We start from the raw sequence: 21334 nt of genomic DNA, 5'->3' as shown, positions 1-21334 counted from the left end.
TCTAAACCCCCCAGGAACTTGGAGTAGAAACTGCTGCTTCATGTGGGAGTAGCAAACAAGCTGCAGCTCTGCTTCCCACTGAATAAATGCAGATGGAGAGAGAGCCACTGCCAGGCCACATCACCACCTGTGTGCTTACCCTCCCCAGGACCCTGGTTTAACACAAGCCTAAGCAAAGCAACAGTTCTCCATCACTTCTGCTGAGGTTTGGGCTGTACCTCTGTTTTCACTCCACACAGAGAATTCAAAGTACTTGTATTACTTCTATCTCTATCTTGTTTTTCCTAATTTTCCTCTTTCTTGTGCTCATTTGGGAGTCCAAGAAGTGTGGCTGAACTTCAAGAGCAAGTGCTTAAAATAACTACTCAGCTACTCAGGGCTCAGGCAGGGTGGGGATCACTTTCAGTAGTCTTGGGACACTCTAGTTCCCAGGATGGAATTGTATCACTCCCCTCCCAGTGCTGCCTCTCTGTGCCAGTTCTGAGCTCGTACCTTCTTGGATGCTTCCGGGTGGAGAACTTGTCGAATGAGTAACTGGCCATCACTGCAGAGTGTGTAAGAGCTCCTTCCAAGTACTTTCAAATCACTGGATACCAGCTGACTAAACTAGAAAATAAAGTGAAAAATTTCATTGTACTGACTGATAATTTCGTGCACTTGCCATTACTTCAGAAGTTTTGTTTTAAGGAGAGAAAGTAATTCAATATTTTGTAAAAGTTTTTGGAAAAACATGATGGAGAACAGATGTGGGCTCCTGATAAAAGTAAGGAAATAAACTGTATGCATTTGTGGAACAGAAAATAGAAGAACACCCAGAATATAGAAAAAATATTAAATAGGAAGATATGCTAGAATTATGAGTTTACATGAAAAGTGATCATATTATACTGGTAGTATACAAAATCTGGACTAACTATAAGTTATTAAATATTTGAAAGAACTTTGAAGATAAATCACAATACTGATTTTGCAATACCCTTTCTTCACCTATAGCACCTTTGATTATGTCGTTAATAATTTTTTTTAACTTCAAAAACAACAACAACAACAACAAAACTCCACTACCCATCAGGATTTACTAATGTTTCAAAAGTAATGCATTAAGAAAAGCCAAACAAATAGTAATCTAATTACCTTCAAATGTGAAATTAAAATCAAGTCATATCCAAGCTAATGAAGTTTTTGGTAAAGTGTTACAAATACTAGAATAAAAAGAATTATTCCCAGCTCTAGGATGGCTAAACCCCAGCAGATTAATTCTCAAGAGGAAAGGGCTCCAGCTGTCTTGCTCAATGTTATTTTCCATCCTTAGATAACAGTTTCCAGCCTTTTATTACTCTATACCAGTGTTAAATTCCTAGCTCCTAATAAGTCAACTAGCATATTATAGTACCTACATGTATCATATCAGTAAGCAGTAGCTTGTTAACTAACTTTCAAGGGGACAAATATAATTATTCTAAGGTTCCCTCTTGATGCTACTCCCTCCCAGGAAAGCATCACCTCACAAACAAAGCAATAATTACAATCACCATGCATAGCCACCCACTGCTCTCAGCAACAGCCTACAACTCCAAAACAACCACCCCCAAAAGCAAATTACAAGTTGACTTGAGAGTCAGACAATATCTTTGTGTTGCCTTTTAAGCTGTGTATGGGGAGGAAAGCGAGCTGGTTTGTTTTATCACAACACATGTGACACTTTACATCATTACAGTCTGTGCTCAGGAAAGATGATGTCCTAATGACCTGATCCCACAGCTGCACCGAACTCACAGTGTGAACAAGTGTTGCAGCACCTGCAGCCCAAAGGAAAGGCTCCACAAGGGAAAAATCATGTATTGAACATGATTTAGAGGGAGCAAAGACATGATTACAGAGGCTTTGTTTCAAAATAACTGCTCAAACCAATCCAGGCCCTTTTCTAGGCTTGGGCAGCTGACCAGAGTTCCACTACCATTTTGAGTTCAGAATCCTGTAGCAGGGGGTACTACACATCAAAACAGGGAACTGAGGGGCAGAGCTGGGTAAGGAGAGGCACTCAGCTCAGAATCTTGTGTTAAATTGCTTCATTTGCAGATATATTTACAGATATAGATATGAACATATCTACAAGGTGAAGTTATTTAATAGCAGGGAACATATATGAAACCATAAGATGGGTGAATATCTCCCCAAAACAAAAACCTTTATAATGCAATTCTCTGCACACTACCAAAACACACAAAACACACCACACACAGACAAAATAACTAACTAAAAATCAACCAACCCAAACTTGCAGAATCACAAAGCCTGTTTCCTCCCAATTGCTAGTACAGGTTGTATTCCTACCACAAGTTAAAGTCTTGAAGAACCTGAGGCTTTAAATTGTCTTTAAGACAGTTATTGTTCAAAGTGTTCAAAATACCTCAGTTGATGTGTAAACATCAGAAAAAGAAGAAAATTCCAGTGGACTCCAGAGGAACCACTTCACAAAAGTAGTTCTGTGGATGGCCACAGTCACAGACCAACAACAAATATTCTTACCACAATAACACATAGGAAGAGAATTCCCTTCTTATTAAAAGTAGCAACTTATTAGCTTCTTTTTAAACTAATGGGCAGAGTAAAGAGCAAATATTTGTAAAAAGGGATTGGAAATGGTGATAGAAATCAGTCTCCAGAGGGTGCACAGGGATTTTTGCTGAAAGGAAGAAGAATCTTACTGATGAACAGCAATAAAACACTCCCCAAGCCTTCAACTTTGTACCCTGTGTTACTGAAGATGCTCAAGAGTCAATACAGAGTGCAGTTAGGGACCTATTTTGATCAGATATAAGAAATCCAACCCACACAATTTGAAGAAAGAAGCAAATGTAAGCAGCCTCCTGCTGTACACATAAAACATAAGAAATGTAGATAAAAAAGACTTCATCACGTTAGAAAACAAAAGGAGAATAATGTTTGTACGAGGGAGGAAATGCTCAGGTCAAGTGGTGTAAATCAAGTCAGTAAAAATCAAGACTGCTGCACTGAAACACTCACATTTTTTTTCAGGTGGTGTTTCCCACAGAACTTACAGCTGAGAAGACAACACAGATATTTTCAGAAGCCAGTACTGAGAAGATGCCAGAGTAGTAAAATATTGCATAAGGACACTGATAAGCCCAGAATTCCAAGTGTACTAAGGTTTTAAGAACTCCCAAGGACCAGCATTTGTTTTTATTTTTACCAAGTGTAAGTATTTGCACTGCGTATTTATTAAATGCCAGTGACAATATTCAACATTGCGAACTCCTTTCCAATGGGACAATCAACATGTCAAAATAATTGTTTTCTTACCAGATGCCAGCAGCTTAAAGTGCCTTAGATAAACTGCCACAAGACTGGCAGGCCTTGCTGGGAGCTTATTTAGAAACTTCTATTTTAGAAACAGTCTGTTTCAAACTTTGGGGTGTACTGGACTCTGGAAGAGGGTGAAAAGACTGTGGGAACAATAGTCAAGACACATAAGCAGTCCTTCCTTAGCCAAACCTGCTTAACTATGGCATGGGTTAACTGAAGAGAGGAGGGGGTAGCAGAGTGAATGCATGGGGCAAAATTGCCCCAGAGGAACAACAGATAGTTGAGATTAGCCTGAAGTATCTTCTTTCATCCACAGGAGATGTCTCCTAATTCTGCAGAGGTTGAGCATGAAAGGCAAAGCTGTGGACCAGCTCCGGCTACTATAGATTACACTGGACCCTCAAGCCTTTCAGGCAATAGATACACGTAACACGTGTGTCAAAGGAGTTAAAGCAGCTAGAGCAGATGTGTTTGTAAAGCCACATTGTTCAGCACAAGTCATGTCAGTTAAGCAATCCAGCATTGCCCAGGAAAAGCCATCTTTGGCCTCCTTTCTTGCACCACAGATTTCAGGCAGCATTTCAAAAGACAGCCTTGAACCGGCATCCACCCAAATGTAGCAAGCTAAGGACAAGTTAAGACCAGCACCAGATTTCCATTTGTCTGTCTCACATGTTGAACAACCCGTCCACAACTCTGTCATTTCATAGATTCCATCCCCATCTCCTTCACTCCACTAATAAAACCCATCTCAGCTATTTGCCTGCTGTCATTGCCTTCGTGCTGCCCTCCAAGCACGCCCCCACTCCAGCAGGCGAAGCTGCCCCACCTTAACACTGCCCCCACCAAGCTCACACACCCTGCCTGCCCTGCTCCTCTCCTTCCACAGCAGTTACACACTGTTAATTACCTGTTTGCATCTTGCAACCAGCCCTCATTTCGACTGCAAGAACCAGTCTGTTAGCATCACCCTCCACCTTTGTTGCTTATTCCACTAGATCAGTGTCTCCAGCAAAGCTCTGATCAGTCATTCCATATTTAAAGGAATATGTTCAATAATTCCACACCAAGACTAAAAACAGGACAGAGCGAAGAGGAAGAATCAAACAAGCTGCTCTGTATATTTGCCTCCACGAAACCTAAAACAGTTCTTAGAAAAAAGGTGGTGAGAGGGAAGGACAGACTTTGAACACCAGTTTGAAAAACTGGCTAAACAGGATTTTGGTCATGTAGCTGAGAGTACAAAGAGATTGAAGAGACATGTTTTGCCAGCAGCAAAGCTGGATGAAAGCCAGCACAAGCTGCCGTGTTTTTTGCAGATGAATCCCAAGGGACTAAAATAACAGCCTGCTTAGCGTTGCCTTAAATAAAGCTGAACTAAGATGTGGATCTTAGAGAAACAAGAAGATTCTTCATTAAGATTTTTCTACAGTTATGATGCATGAAACACTAAAATAAACATCTGTCTATTTGGATATTCTCATTTCCCTTACTAAAAATAGCCCTCATCCTTGAGAAAGGCCACTGCATCTGCGCTGTATCTGTGCCTGGCAAGGTAATGAAATACTGAGAAAATTCAGCCACAGAATGCACCCATGCTGTCAAACAGAACTATTTCTAAAACACCATGGTGCTCTGAGGGATTCTTTCTTTAAATCACCTCTGAGAAATAAAAGTAAATTCAGCTGCCTCTTACACATCAGATTTCCAGTAGCTCCTAGTGGGTCTTTAAAACAAGATCCTTTCCTTTAGTCATGCACAGAACTTCCCTGTTTTGCTTCTTTTAGCCCTACTGACCCACCACAGCCAAGACAAAATCATTCACAGAGCTTCAGAATTAAAGGCATCCTTGCAGTTTAAGGAGGTCTGGAACACCAGGCTAAACATAACATAAAAATCCAGGAAACAGCTTAGCTTGTAGTCCACACTTAAGCTAGATTTGAACTCATTTTAAAGTAGAAAGATGAGTTACATTTATCAGTATCTGCACAAAGAATGGGCCTCACGGAGTAGGGATCTGGTTTCGAATCTGTAGTATCAACAGGATGCTACTAAATTGCCCAGAGTTTACAATTTGGTGATTGCAGATGAATACATGGTCTACTTTCTGCCAGACCAGCATATCAAAAAAGTGCTCATTTTTTCATCCATACCATCTTTAGACCTGGGAGGGTGAACAGATCCTATCTTGTCCAGTCAAAATTGGAGACACAAGACAGAGAGATGAAATTTGATTGGCTTAAAGCCAAAGACTTTGAACAGGTTTAGCATTCTAGACTAATGTTTTGAAAAAAAAAAAAAAAAAAAAAAAAAGTGACCAAAGCAAACAAGGACCCCCATACTAAAACCTTTTCAGGAATTATAGCTTTTGGTCATTATTGAAAAGAAAACTCTTCAGGAAAAACTTAGAAGAAAAGTTATTTTGTCTCACTTAGGCCCTACATTCTGATACATTCCCTTGAGCTTAAAACCCCCTTATATTACTAAAATGAAACTGATCTAGAGAAAGTGAAAATAAGAATCCACAGATCTGTAAAGTACCCTGAGATGAAAAAAATGCTGTCTGACGCACATAAATGTGCACTTCTTACATCTCCTTTGCACAAACCTATGACTAAAGCCATACTGTTTATAACCATGGAAGTTTTCCAGTCTAACTTGTCTTTTAAAACAACCATCATCACTTATTAGACATTACTGCAATTCACAACATTAGAGCTCTAGACTTTCTTTCAGGCCTTTGGTTGAGTCATTCTTTGCTTGTAGCATTGAGCACATAAAAATGATCAGTCTTCTTTCAGTTAACAGCAGCATGGAAAACAAAGGACAATCTTCAAAAAGGTTTCTCTGAAGATTTTCTATTCTCAGTTCTGTTTCAACAGGCAAAAGGCACTGCAGTTGTTGCCTCAAAACCTGATTTTATGCTAAGTCCTCTACAATTTATTCCAGAGAACACCCAACCCCAATTATACAGTTGCAGGTATGGTTCCTAAAAGATCTCCAGCAGCTGAACAATGAAAGAGGCTGCTGAGAGAACCTGCAGATTGCTCATCCTTGAAGATACTAATGATCCAAATGGCCGTGGTCTTTGGCAGCCTGCTCAAGTATCCCTGCTTTTTCCCTGTTGTCCAGGTCTTGGGCTGGACAACATCGATAGGTGCCTTCCAGCCTCAGCCGTTGTGTGACTCCCACCACTTTGGACTCTGTTTTGCCACTCTGCAGCTCCACCAAAGGTCAGGACACCAATGCCACCACAGTGTGTACCTGAGGCGCTGGGGGTAATTGGGAAAGGACATGCTTTCTGGGATGGGGGAAGTGAAGGAGATCAAGAGTTCAGATACAGCCAAATCTCATTAACAGAACCTGTCTGCCACTAAAACATAAGCAAGATTGGAGCAACACTAAAAAACAACATCCAGCAATCCTGAAGTCTGTCCAAAGGCTTAAAGGGTCTAATACAGCATGAGAAAACTCAGGAGTAACAAGCCATGGCTTTGGTACACAGAGTTTGCACACACAAAACATACCATGACATGCCAGCTTAGGGAAATATTTTCACTTGGACTTTGTGCCTCAGTTCCTATACCCATGAGAGTTTCACATCTATTTACAATACTCTCCATGGGCAGTTTTCTGCTCCTTCATTCTTCCAATCCTGGTGATAAAGTCAGCCTTATCCATGCAATGGAGGAATTTAAAGCATGTCAATACTACTGGGAGGTGTACAGACTGCATTTCAGCACTATTTACAAGTATGATAACCCTTTATTGTGCTGGGTAACATTTTAAACAGAGAATCCTATAGTAAGCCCTTGCCTTTGTTCATCTGTTAACTGATATTCCACATGGCTGATAATGGATACATGGTGACCTTGTACTGAAATTGCTGTATGGAAAAAAGAGAAAAGTGTAAGCCCCAGTGTAGCCACACGCTACAAATAACTTCTTTTCCCCTTCTAGTTAGACGGCGGGGGTGGGGGGGAACTACATTTAGATACCATTCAGACATAAATATAAAAAAGAAATTGCCCCTTGGTTTTGTTTCTTTGCAGGGCAAACATGCAGGAGATGACACAGGCAGTCCAGATCCATTCACTAGAAATGTTCAAAAATAATATATCGCCAGTTGATTTCTTCTATTAGAAGGAAGACAATTATTTGCTCTACTGAACACTAATGCCTGAGATTATTTAGTGACTGCAGACTAGTTTGGACAAAAGCATGGGGTCCATTTCCAGCTTGCCAGAGAATCTAATTTTGCTCAATATGACCAGTCAAGTTACATATCACCTTATGCCTCTTGATGGCCTAGAAAGTGCTTTAAATAACAGAATGAGTAATCAGTCACAAAGGCCACCATACATGTACTCAGGAGAGACATAACATAGTAGCCAAAACCACTCAAGAGTCCAGATCCATCTTTGGAATTTGCCAGTGTAAGAGTGAGTTTGCCCTACTAAGTCCCAAGGACCGGCAGGATGTGGCACTGAGCTGCAAGCACTGGAGATTGTCTTCTCCTCGGTGCATTTTGCTGCTTCTCACTACTGATAATCTGCTGTCCCTCTGTCTTCTTTCCTGAGTAGAGGTCCAGACTGGGTGCTGCACATCCTGCTGCTTCTCTAGCTGTTCCAAAGCCGTTTCCTCCACACCAGCTGCTTATATAGACAAACTTCTGTTGTTGTCCCTCTCACAAAAGGAAACTAATCCTTTTCCACTCATGCCATGAACCAAAGGCCTCAGGGTCTCAGCTATCTTAGGCTTGGGGTTCTGCCATGAAATTCCAATCACAAATCTTCAAAAGAAGTAGTAGTTGAAAAACACTGAATTATGTTTTTAAATATGTTTATGACAGTCCCTGTTATTTTTTACTTTGCTGGGAAGCTGAAGTTACAGGAAATAATACCACCTTGTCCTCCTCCTAGTAGTCACCTCACAGGTCACAAGTCTTTCAAGAGAGAAAGGCCTACAGACACAGGCCTTATAATTACTGCAAGACTTCAAGGGGGGAAATGGAAGGTATTCTTCAAGTATATTGCATCCTAGCACTCAATAAAACAGAGCAAATTCCTTTAAAATTCATTATACTCCTTCAGAATTAATAGAGGGACTGGAAATTTTAAACTTAGCTCATGAGGGTAGCCTACAGCTAATTTCCTGTGTAAAAAATGTTTGTTTAGCATTGTTCAGCAACAGGTAGAACATGAAATACAGAAAGAGAGCAACCATTGTCATGGTTTGTCTGTCCAGTGACATTCTGTGGAGCATAGGAAACAGACCATCATGGCGCAGGGCTGTGGTAAACTGTCTTAAAGATGAAACTTCCACATTATTTCTTTCTGTGGTTCATTTTAATTGGGACTGGGTCTTCGTGCAACAAAGTAAACAATAGCTAACTAAATGCTTTAATTCTTCCTAGCAAAGAACACAAACATCTAACCTTCTGCCATGACAAAGATCTGTCCAAGCCACACCACTTGAGCATTTTATGACCATTTTTGATTAATTATTTCTTAGATGGAAGTTTGCAACACCAGATTATTTGCATGCTTTCCAGCTATGGTATCTACAGCATCTAATTCAGGTAATGCATTAAGCATAAAAGGCAAGACCATGGCTCAGGCCATCTGAATGTCACAGCAATCAGGTCACAGGCTTTTATCTTCAAAAGCACAACCTGTTTTAATAAGAGAGTGTTGAAATATGCAGAGTACTCCACAAATAAGCTACTTGAAGTTAGCATTGTGGAAGATAAAACACCCCAGTCCAGCAACATAAGAATTTCAGAGTTTGTGGACTTAGTTTACTACTGCATTATGTGTCAGGAAACTGCTAAATAAAGAAACACTTACTGAGATAAACTACGTTTTCACTTTAAATTATTCTGTGTGAAAGAGGCCATAGCTCTCAAAATCAACCAAATAACACAAAAATATGCATATCTTGCAAAATACTCTATCATTTGTTAGCACAGATTATTCATAAATCTGATTTTAAGCAAAGAGAAAATTCTGAATACTACGGATTAAAAAAAAAAAAAAAAATCCTTACTCTGTCAACCTTTTACCCACATTTCAAGCAGGTTTACAATGGTGCCTCACACTCCTCACAGGCTGCTTGCTATCAGCTCAACTCACAGAGCGAGTCATTACAGCCTGAAAGACAAGGCTGAACATACTTTCCAAACTCTAGGTTTTAATTAATGCCATGACTGCAACATTTCCCAAAGTCTTGATATAAGCACAAGCTCTCTCTCAGTACTCCATACCTCCCCCACGCCCACTCACCTCTGTTTCAAGGACAAACTTTCATTAGCAATGTGATCTTTAGCACTGGCTCTATTGACTGTAATGCTTGGTACTGCTCTATTTACTCAACACTACCTCATTGTTTGTAGTGCAAGCTTAACCAGTTGTAGAATAGCCAATGCCTGCAAAATTAAAGCATATTTTTCTAGTAGGTTTTTTCCTAAATTGTTTTTGTAGTAATATGCAGGGAAAGTAAAAAGATGAGGCAACACCAAAAGAATGAAGAGACACTTATCACTCACAACCCAGTTTCCTGCATGATTTTCTCATACTCCTGCTTCTCCATTAAACCTACACCGTAAGAGTATCATAAGCATGGACTTTCCTGAATAACAGCCTTGAGATCTAAGAAGTATCCTTCCTTATATAAGAATCCAAGTGATTCTTGACCAAACCCCTACAAATATCAGCAAAAGAAAGTCAAGCTTTCTTAAATTTACTCTCTTTTGCTTTGTAAATGAGGGAGCGTTCCCTTTCTTGTACAAATATGCTTTCAACAAATACATAAAGGACAAGTGGAATTAGATCCCTAAATCAGTTTGCCATCAATCTCTCAAACTTTCTAGTCACAGATTAGAGCAAGCATCAAGAATTACTTATGACTCATAAGGAAAAATGAGAGTAAGAAATTATAAAAATATGACTTCAGCAGTTCACAGCTGAGTAAGATCAAAATTTACACTTGGCCTTCCAAGGGATTCAGATCTGCCCAGCACAGAACAAGGGCATTAATGGTTATTGATTGGATGTTGTTTCCTCTTATAGAACTATGTCCTCCCTTTCAGGTAACTTACTGTTTCCAGAGCAAGTTCCTTGTGACTGAAAAGACCTGACATGAGTTTATCTGAATGTAAGCAAGTCACAGCACTGTGTGATCAAATCTTAGCATCTGAGACTTATAGAGAAAGGCTGTTGATTTGTATTTTCTTTTATTTCTTTAAGCATAACCACAAGAACAGCAGTTTTCTCCTGCACTTCATATTATCAAGGTGCCATTTCACATGCTTTACAATAAGCTGAAGTCCATCCCATGTAAGTTGAATTCTATTGTAAGAAATAACACTGAGTCACTCAAGTTATCAATTAAGCAAACTGCAAAACACTTTCACAGTCATATTCTTGTGACAACTATGTATCTCTCACAATCCCCCTCCAATCCAATGGTATTTGATTCAAGAGGATTGGTGTGTTATACAATGTCTTGTGTATTTCTTAAGCTGCAAAGTTAACTTAAATCAACTCTCAGCTACAATAAGGTCTGGTTACACAGCAAAACTATCATAGGTGTTTTTTTCACTTTTATTTTTCAAGTTGCATTACTATAGTTCTACTTTCCTTTTAGTGCAATTCACTGCAACAGACTTACTTACCAGAAAAGTAAACATCTTTACAGAAGTTACAGCAGAATTAATTTCATGCACTGCCAATGTCAATACAGCTCATGGTAATGTTAAAGCACGTGCTTACATTTCTCTAGAATAAGAGTTAGAGGATGGAAACCCCATTAATTAAGTTTTGATTTGAATTCAATAAGAATGATAACACAATTCAGAGACTGTCCTAGAGCTCTAGTAACAGAACCCTTCATTTTAAGCTAGCAGGTGTCCAAAATCATCAAAGGGGCCAAGTTTTTGCAAAAAGGGATACAACTCTTTCTTATCCTTAAGTTTCCAACCAATATTCACTGTTAACAAAATATCCCTTTCTCAAGCCTTTTTGCCACACTCTGCCCACTGCAGGTCTACAAAGAAAGGCAGCAGGAGGAAAAAGAAAGGAAAATATTTTGAAATGGAAGTTTGGGGGAAGTGGAAGAGTTTGTTTTAGTTGTTTTGTCACTCATTGAAAGGGGTGATTATTTGAATTTCAATTCCCAACACCTTTTGCTAAATATTTATCCAATAACTCACATCTACCTTCACAGCATGTGGGTTTAATGAATGAGGGACAAATAAGCAAAGCAGCTATTCGTGAGCAAAGCAAGAACAGAGGCTACTGTATAGCTATTGGAGCAAGTTGTGAACAGTTTAAAGAACATCACTGCAGATTTAGCAGAGAAAAGCACTGAAACATGGCTTGTAGAACAAACATGACTTCTGACTCAAGACTCTCTTAGAACACATGTCAAGGTGTCTTTCAGAGCATCAGTATCGCTCCCCTTTTATTGGAATAAGGCTGTAGCTAACAGAAAACAACATGATATCTCAGCAGGAAAGAAGAAAGCTTTTCCAGAGCAGATAGGAGATGGCAAAGACATAAACAGGAGGGAGAATTACTGCTTATGTTTCTAATTGAGAGATCTAAAATTTCCACTTTTAAGCACAGAAATTATAAAATGAGACAGGATTGACATTATGTTGCTAAAAAATTAATCTTTATTCAGCATTTTTAATTCTGGCCACAACACTGCTTTGTTAGCAGTATCAACTCTAGCATCTGTGCATCAGTCTGAAACCCAGCTGCTCAGCAAAGAGGTGCTGCAACAGATTGGCAGAGATGTTTGGCATCACTCAGCTACCCAAGAACTTTATATATAACTTAAAAGCCTTGGTTTATGAAAAAGGGAGGAAAAAATCAAGTAAAACAACATACAGATTGAGGAAGTGTGCAACCCTTTCAAAATTCTACCAGAGGAAGAGAGAAACAGCATGGGTTTGCAGAAATGCAGAGTATCCATACAAAGTTTTCTAAGCTGCTTCCATGTTAACAGCGAGAACAGGCAGAAGCACTGCACATATAATTACTGACAAAATAGTAGAATACAAATCACAGAATCATTTAGGTTGGAAAAGATCTCCAAGATCATTGAGTCCTACCATTGACCTAACAGTGCCAAGTTGATCACTAAACCGTGTAGCTAAATACCACATCTACACGTTAAAATCCTTTATGCTTCATTTATTCCTCAGCCACTTTTGAAAGCCCTGACAATAATTCATTAACACATTTCCAGTGATTTTTTCAGTAGCTACTGAGAGCAAGTAAGAGGAAAGAAGTTCAAAGTCTCTGAGGATCATGCAATCCAGCAGTCTTTGTACTAAAATGCTTCTATTTTGCTGTCTTTCAATAACTTAAAACAAACAAACAAACAAAAACCCCACCCTACAAGAACAATTTCAAGAGAAATCCAAGTATTCAGACATAATATTAGAGCTGTGGAAACATCCAAATGTACTAGTGACAGAGTTTTCAAACACAGCACAACACCACTCCCTGTGAGGACAGGCACAGGCACCTGAAGCTATTCTGGAAGGTCATAGTAGAGTTTATTTGTCCATGTATGCTAATCCCAGACTTGGTAATTAATTGTTACTGTTCAACTTCACCAGAAAAAGTAGCAACATCTGCTATCAGACGTACCTAAATACAGGAACAAAGCAAGGGAACCTTCCTATTTCCTACAGGGAATACTTGAGGAATTCAGATAGAAATATTGCAGCCTTTGGAAAATGTAAGGTCACTGCTTTTCCACATGGCCTAACAGAACATAAGTACTGCCAATAACAAATAAATTCACATGATCTAGATATGTATGTTTCTGTATACATATATTTCTATTTAACATACATAACAGAGGAACTGTTTATGCTATCAAGTCTTTTCTGGTCTTTTTGAGGGAACAGGTTTGAGCATTTCAATAATAATGTAATGGAATACAGAGCTGGATAGCACTGAGGATATGTGAAGGGAAAAATAGCTTATGCCATCAACAACAGAAACTAAGGCTCCAAAAAAAAAGTAAGCCAGAGCTAAAAAAGAAAATAAAAATCCACACTGTAACATCCTACAGCTACAGGAAGCATTAGCATATCCTTAAATACTGATGATATTCCAATAATACGTATGCAATGTAATTTAACCAATCCTCATCTACATTTATCAATGAAAACAGGGAGCTATTGGATGTTAACAAATGTGAAAACTCTACATGAGGCTGCCTGCACACAGGACACTCAGCCCTCCTGTAAGAGCAGAAATCTCCCTGGCAATCTGAAGTCCCTTGTGTCTATCAGGAAATCCTCATCACTCACTGCTGATACCAAACCAAGGCCACAGTTTCACATCAATTGCTCAGTGCCTGTCTCAAAATGTTACCCTCCTTTCACCCACGCCTCTGTGCTACGGCTGCCCTTGGGAAAACTTCCTAATCTGCCACAAGTGCATCAGACAGAACCACTCCAAGCCGGAGCTGCCTTCAACTCAGAACAGTGCCCTGCTCCAGGTTCAGTGTGCAGCCCCAAAGCCTTGTACTGGCAGAGTGCAGGTGAGGGAGAGCCATGTAGGGGGTCACCTGCCTAAGTGAAAGGCGCCACTGAAATGTTCAACAGCAGCAGCTTGAGCACACAATGCAGGGGCAGAAATAGCTTCAGCTGCTATAGCCATCAAACGTGTTGGGTCATGAAAACACAACCAAAGGGTGTAGTTTCACAGGACGTGAGATTGGACAGCAAAGAAGTTTAAAGTTCCCACCCCACCTGCTCATTTCAGTGATCCTGTTTACAGCACAGCTTCACAAAGGGTTTTACTGACACAACAAAATGATGGCAAAGTCTGGCATAGGGGCAGGGGAGAAGCTGGCTTCACAGCTGAAGCCAAATCTTGTGAAACGACACCCTAAGTATTTGTTGTGGAAAGAACAGCCTGGCTAGTAACACTTGCCAAATGTTTGCCAAACACCTGCTTCAAACCATCAGAACTCAGACCCAGCAAAAACTCCAAATGCTGCTAGAAGTTTTATTGAGGTGATGCAGTCACCAAATAATCTGAAGTTGGAAGACCAACTGTAAGATTCAAAAAAATTTCACCCTGCATTTTCAGATTTTTTTTTTCAGTATGAAGACTGAGAAATGTATTAAAATAAATTCAAAAAATCATTTATCCAAAAAGAAGGTGTGACAGCTGGCAAGGGAGCCAAGAAAACTTTCTGCTAGCACTTTGTGAAGAAGAAGTTGCAGAACAAGTTTCTCTTAAAAAAAGGGTTGTAACCGGTTTATCAGGTTAGAGGAATTCAAGAGTTCTTCCACCTCTCCCCCCATCCCATTTGTTTCAAATGCTCATTTAACCAGCTTGTTTCTTGCTGAATTTGCTGAAAATAAATTGCACCTGCAGCTCAGCTGGATGATCAATAGGCATCCAAACATGCATGAGGGAACCTGCAACTTGCTATCACCTGATGAAGTAGCCACCACTCAGTATTTTTAATGTGAGCATTATTTAGGGGAATGTGCAAGGGGGAAAGGCCCAGTTTTGTCTTTCTCTGTTTAAGAATATGAATCAAAATATTCACTGATGCATTGGATTCAATATACTCAATCAACGAGACCAGGAGACTCTTTTAAACAATTTAAAAATATTTAAATGTCAATCCATAGATTAAAATGGAATGATTTCAGTAGGTCCAAAAGCAAAGCCAGGTCTCACATGAGAATGCCTCCCTTTTTATGTATGTCATTCAAAGAAAGATGGTAATTGCAGCTAAATACTGCAGACAGTTCTCCAAAATTATTAGCTCTTCTTAAACTTACCCTTTGTCAGGAAGACATGCAAATACTGCCTTGCAAAAGGAAAGTAACATGTCTTAAGGCAAGTCACACTGATGCAGCCAGGTTTTCTGCATGAGAGGGATTAAGTAATCCACCACACTTTCAACTTCATATGGGATCTTTAACTTAGAACCCCCGTGGCTACAATCTGAGAAGCACATGAAGATGTCAGCTTTTTGATGACAGAGTAATGGGGCTGAGAGAAAGGCAAAGTTCATTTTGGTTTTGCTCTTTAAAAACAAGGTTCCATTCCTGCGAAGTTTCAGAAAGCAACCTGAGAATAATCGCTCTCCCTTAAAAGTCTGCAAAGTGGGAAACTATAAATCTACAGCAGTTAAGTAAAAAAATATAAAAAACATGCTAAATAAGCCCGTTCTGGGATTTGAGGATCTGAACAATGAAGCTTGGCAACAATGTCCCAGTCACGCAGGAAGAGAACTATTCCCCTTGGTAAGTAGTGTAGCTGATGCATGTTTAGAGGCTTAGATCACAGGCTCAAGACAGTTCCAAATGCACACTTGACCAAGAGATCTCCCACTTACTTTGTTAAATAAAAATCCTCACTGTTTTCTACTCAGTAGCATTCTGCAACATCTCAGCAGCTGCGAGTTCACCATTACCGCTCTCCCATCAGAGGTAAGTTATTAATGCAATTTTGAACTAAATACATCAAGCAAGGTGCTGCCAAAGGGCACACATCTTATGACTTCAGGTAACTACTTCCCTGACATTTGTACATACCCCACCCCCAGAAAGGAAAGCTATCACAACATTGCACGCCAGCTATGAGAAAATACAGATGGATCCCATAACTGCAGTAGTACCTATGGAATCAAATGCTTGTTACCCTGGACAGGTACAGAATTTAAAACCTTGCAACAAAACATACAGAGCATACTCTGCAGCAAAGAGCTTGGTTATTTGGGGGCACTGTGCTTCAGAACCCAATCTTGTAAAATTACAGCAACAAAAACTTATTGATAAGGAACCCTATTTCAGAATATTTCTTAAGACAAACTCTTGTAAGCCATGCAAGACGTAACATTTTAAGAATATGAAGCAAAATTGAAATAATGCCTCATTTGATGAAGTGCCTGGTTAAAAGCAGAGTAAAGACCACAGATTACAGGCCTTTGGTAGACTCCATCATTGCTGGAAAGTGAACTACACAGCAATAGAAGGAGACTTTCTGTGGTCAGGGGAATAACTCCAGACCCACAGAAGCTGATCTGCTGTTTACCAGCTACAAATCACTGATTCACAACCACAGAATGTTTGAAGTTGAAACAGGCCTCTGAAGCATGGATAAAAGTTACAATAAATTTGTGCTCAGTGATTCTCACTTCCCTCTAGGTGTAGAGACTGAGAACCCTAGGCAAAAACAGAAGCAGGCACCAAAACTTTCATTTACATGATTGAGATATGTGTTAAAGTGAGCAATTTTCAGCTGCATCATCAATTTTCTACCACAATCCAGGCAGGGTGTGGAAAGGTAATTTCACATACTCTATAACATTATCTCAAATCAAGGTACAAGTCTACTTCCTTTTCCTCCTTTTCAAATAACCACTTCAACTACCTGTTGCTTTTGCTAATCAAAATGCCTAACTGAGAAAGAAAGAAAAAAAAAAGCATGTGTTGTCACCTGACTCATCTTTAAAACACATGATGCAATTAAAATATCCCACAAACTTGTCTTCAAAAATGCAGAAAAGGATCTACTATTAAAGAATATGGAGTTTTGCATTTTGCCACCATTGCAAGTGGGAAGTTGAATTAATTATCTCCTAATTCCCACAGGAGTCAGAACACAGAGGGGAAGGGAGAAGAGTTTAGGTAAGGTGTGCTCCAGAAGACTTATGATGGAACTGGCCACATCACAACTGGCATCCAACAATTAACAGCAAAATCATTATTTAGTTGCATAGATATGCAAACAAAAAGGAAAAAAAAAAAAATGTTGTTTTTCAAGAGTCTCTACCCACCTACACACAAGGGTAGTATTTCCTTTTATTTGCTAAAGCAGACCCACCTACAGTGCAATTTACAGCAATAAGATACAATCTCTCATAAAGTATTGAGTATAATTAAAGTGTGTCTGTTATAAAGGTAAACAGAGTGTACTAGGCTAAGCTGTTCCAGATGTCTTTAGTGCAAGATCTGGGACAAGATCAAACCTGCAGCTGCACATTTTCTCAGGGGTTATTATGGAGCTTTAAAAAAAAAAAAAAAATCACCTCTTGGTGTTGGACTCCAGCAAAACAAATGCAAGTAGAACAAATGCCACTGCAGCCAATGCTGACAGACTTTAAGCCACACAGAAGTTAGATTTTCAAAGACACTCTAGAGTGTAGTGAAAACCATGCAGTACTAAAGAGGGTTAGGACCGAGTCTGCCAAGTTATCTGTGTCACCAGAAGTTACAGCAACATGAACCTGTTCTACTGCCTAAGCAAGTTTCTTGCTGAAACACACCTATGGATGATTCAGACAAGGTGTGGAAAGCCAGGTTTATATGTTACACAAAAATGCACTATTGTATTTTTCCATTCAAGCACATTTCATGCATAAAAAGGACAGTCAAAGCAAGAAAATTCTCAGGAACTGCATTATGTATACGCTATTTGCACTAATTTTTTTGAAGTAGCTTAAGTCCTCTTGAGCTGTAAGTATCATACAAATTTTAGACTTACTGTCTCAGTGTGATACTAAATGAGCCAAAGAGCAAAACTACAGAAATCATTACAAAATCAAACCAAATCACTTTATAATCCACTCATTAGGCTCCTCTAGAAAAAAAAAAAAATTATGCACAACAACATATCTGTTGTTATATGAAAGATTTTGTAGATTTCAACTGATCTTAAGAACAACAAATGAGGAAAAGTTTTTAAATACACATTAGAGCAGTGAACCTAAAGTACTACTTTATTAAGCAGTACTCTTACTGGCCTACTCTTTTAAGGCTTAAGAGAAACTTGGAATAAAAGCAGACCCATCAAAACAACCAGAAGTCAGATTTTCCAAGGACTTACAGCATCAGGTCAGATACTCTGGTACCATACATAACCGTTTCAGAAATATGGAGTTCCAATTTCAAATGGCTCAGGTCTCTTTTGGGTTAGCTTAAAACAGGCATGAAAACTTGCCAGTGAATTCAAAGTGAGAGACAAAACTAAAATCTCTTTCCTTTTTCAAATCCACTAAACCTCGTTCCCAGGCTTCACCCTGAGGAGCCCCTGCTCCCAAAAGCAGCACCTCACCTGCTGAAGAACCCGGTCCAGTGGTTCAGCTTTGCCCAGTCCCTCTGGTGTTAAGCCACTGACTTCGCGACACTGGTCACTTAAGTCCAAGTTGTCTGCTTTCACCAGGGATTTGTGTAGTGTCCCTACCTAAAAACATTGAAGAAAATATGGACAAGAGTGAGGAACAATCGAATTAGCTCTTTTTAGCAATGTGTTGAGACGGCAGAAAAATCAGAAAGGTGCAGTATCACCTCCGGATAACCGCGAGGAGAAAACACATTTGTCTATTTCACAAATCGAAACCTTTGGCCGCGGTTTCTCTCCCTCCCACCCCGGAGAGCCACGCTCTCTGCTTCGGAGTATCCGAGTCCATTTTCATGGGAGGCCTTTTGCAGTCAGCACCGACTTTTGCCGGAGTTGTTAAGTGCAAAGGGGAGATCACTTTAATATTAAGGCAGTTTCATGAATCCACTAATGAAATTAATGGTCCCGTTTGTTTTATCAAAGCCCTTCATCTCTAGGGGCTTATTTATGATAGGGCTTTTGGGGAGGAAAAAAAAAAAAAAAAAGATTAGAGATGACTTTTAGGTCGGCCTAAAAATTAAAAGAAGTCAATATTCTCTTAAAGGTTATCCAAACATTGGTTAAACAAACAAAAAGCAGGCCCAAAGGGTGACCGTGAGCAGGCTCCCAGGGAAGCGAGCACGCTCGGAGCCACCCGGGGCAGCTTTTTGTTTTAAAGCTTCAACAGTCCGTAGACATCCTCGAAGCTTACACACGGTTTAAAGGCGGACGGGGCAGCGAGGTGCGGAAGAGGCCAAACTTTCTTTAAAAGTTCCTTCTTCCCTCAAGAGGGAACAAAAAGGCCCGAGCGAGCGGCCCGGGCAGGGAACGCGCCCTCCCCTCCCGGGGTGCATTTGTGAAATGAACAAACGGCTCCGGGCGCAGCCCGCTCGCCCCGCGCCGGGAACGCGCCCTCGCCCCGGATACCGAAGCCATACCTTCTTGCTGTGTAGATCCACAACTTGCCACACCAAGAGAATTAGTTCCCTCTCATCCGAACCCAGTTTAGCCCCATATGCACCAGCTGTTGCCCCAAACAACACCACCAAAGAGTCACTGTGCGAAGCCGTCATGACCACAGGGGGAAACAACTACAATCAAAAGCAGAGGTCAAAAAAAAAAAAAAAAAAAAAGAAAAAAGAAACAAAAAAAAGAGAGAGAGAGAGAAAGGCAAAAGAAAGACACACTAACAAACAAGAAAAAAAAAAAAACCAAAAATATCCCACAAGGCTCACCCCCTACCTCCAAGTAATCAAAAGGGAAAAGGAGCGAACGAGGAGTCACAACATAAAGAGGAGAGAAAGAGCTGTTTAGGAAGTTGGGTGTTTGAGAAAAAAAAAGAAACATGGAGAAAGAAAGCTCCCATCTCTACCTGTTCCCGGTGATCTCCTTCCCGGGGCTGATTGGGAGGTGAAATTAGCAAGCTGTGGGTTTCTTTCCCTCTGACATCATGGCAGAAGCTCAGTCTGGGCTTGGGCTTTTTTTTTTTTTTTGCCCCCTCTCTCTTTATTTTTTTTTTTTTTTTTTTTTTTTTCCCTTCCCTCTTCCCCTCTCCTGAGTTACCTGCCCTTGGTGCAGCTCATGTGACTCTAGTCAATCTCCCAAAGGGACAAGGCCATTGGGCCTCTGGAAAAGGTGTAGGAGGGACGGAGGGAGAATCAACGCCTGGCTGATCTGGCCTGATTGGTTTTTGCAGGAGATCAGAGGCAAACTCCCTTTCTCTCTTTAATTCAGCCTGCAGGAAGTGCCTCTACCTGCTTTCAGTTCAGCGGGATCGCGCCCGGCGTGCGCGGCGCTGGGCTCTGCGCGCTCGGGCCCGCGCCCGTTTCGGGGGAAATCCGAACCGTACACGAGTACGGCTGCTAAAACACCATCTATGACTTAGCATTGATTTCCACCAAAGAAAGGTCTTTACGTGCTTCTAAGTAATTGCCTTTTGTGCACGTTGCTGTGTGTATCCAGCCACCGACGCCAGCGTTAATGTGTAATCAAAGTGTAGTATTCCACAGGGATTTTTAAGGGGTATCACAGGTAGAGAGAACTTTGCAATTTAGGTTCTATCCTCCGCATAGCTTTTAAGGATATGTCTTAGTAATTTTTTTTTTTTTTCTTTTTGAGAAAGGATATCTATAGGAAGTTTTGCAAAAACACAGTATAAAGACCTGCATTTTCTACCCTACAGCTGTTCAGTAAGGAGCTGTCTCCTAGGCATTAACTGCAGCCCAAGACGGGCAGCTTTTCTCCACTCCTCTCTTCTGTTTCACTGGTGAGCTGCTATGAAAACACTCCTGCTCAACAGCAGCACCAGCAGCAATATTTGTAACATCCGGGACTGAACAAAATTCAGATATGTTGTCAAACTCAAATTTATTTTAAAGCAGAAAAAAAAGATCAAAAGGCTTCTAAACTCTTTTGAAAGTTGTTATTCCTGTTGCCACCACTGATGAGTTGCTAATGATTTTTAAAGGCCAAATTCTACAAGATAGACTAGTCATAATTTTTCTTTTGTTTAATTAAATCTTCAGCTTATACTTCAATATTAGTGTTGTGATGAAATAAAGTTTTACTGAATGAAAACTGGTGCTGCTGTTTAGCTACCAATATCTACCCTGGGGAAATGAAGACCTGGGCATTTAACTGTGACTATCTGATTATTGAATTATCAAATCATATTTTCTCATCTTCTTTTAACATTCCAATTTTATAATTGATTAATTACAGCAGTTATTGTGGACCTCCTGGCAAACACTGATTCCCCATGCTAACACCACCAGCAAGACTAATTCCATTTATTTCAGCGAAATTAACTACAGTTCAAGGATGCTGTCCAATGTGAAGGATCCTAGAACTCAGGT

General features: G+C 40.1%; 1 protein-coding gene across 4 annotated transcripts in view; it reads right to left on the bottom strand.

Moving 5' to 3' along the window:
• ESRP2 (epithelial splicing regulatory protein 2) overlaps positions 1-20074 on the bottom strand; it is a 42230-nt gene extending 22156 nt beyond the window's left edge. Inside the window, exons 1-4 of one of the 4 annotated variants that reach the window (XM_040075147.2) lie at positions 19852-20074; positions 19418-19570; positions 18435-18563; positions 493-606 (exon numbers count right to left, since the gene is read on the bottom strand). In XM_040075147.2, the coding sequence (XP_039931081.1) occupies positions 493-606; positions 18435-18563; positions 19418-19552 (378 nt within the window). In that variant the 5' untranslated portion in view covers positions 19553-19570; positions 19852-20074. Of the gene's footprint in view, positions 1-492; positions 607-18434; positions 18564-19417; positions 19571-19721; positions 19822-19851 lie in introns of those variants that run through there. The other 3 variants (XM_040075145.2, XM_040075148.2, XM_040075146.2) reach the window with 3 other exon arrangements.
• Positions 20075-21334: the final 1260 nt, after the last annotated feature.

Source organism: Hirundo rustica, chromosome 11, assembly GCF_015227805.2.
Source record: "Hirundo rustica isolate bHirRus1 chromosome 11, bHirRus1.pri.v3, whole genome shotgun sequence".
Classification (NCBI taxonomy): Eukaryota; Metazoa; Chordata; class Aves; order Passeriformes; family Hirundinidae; genus Hirundo; species Hirundo rustica.
Note: the sequence above shows the minus strand (reverse complement) of the source record. Positions and strands in the feature narration are given on the sequence as shown.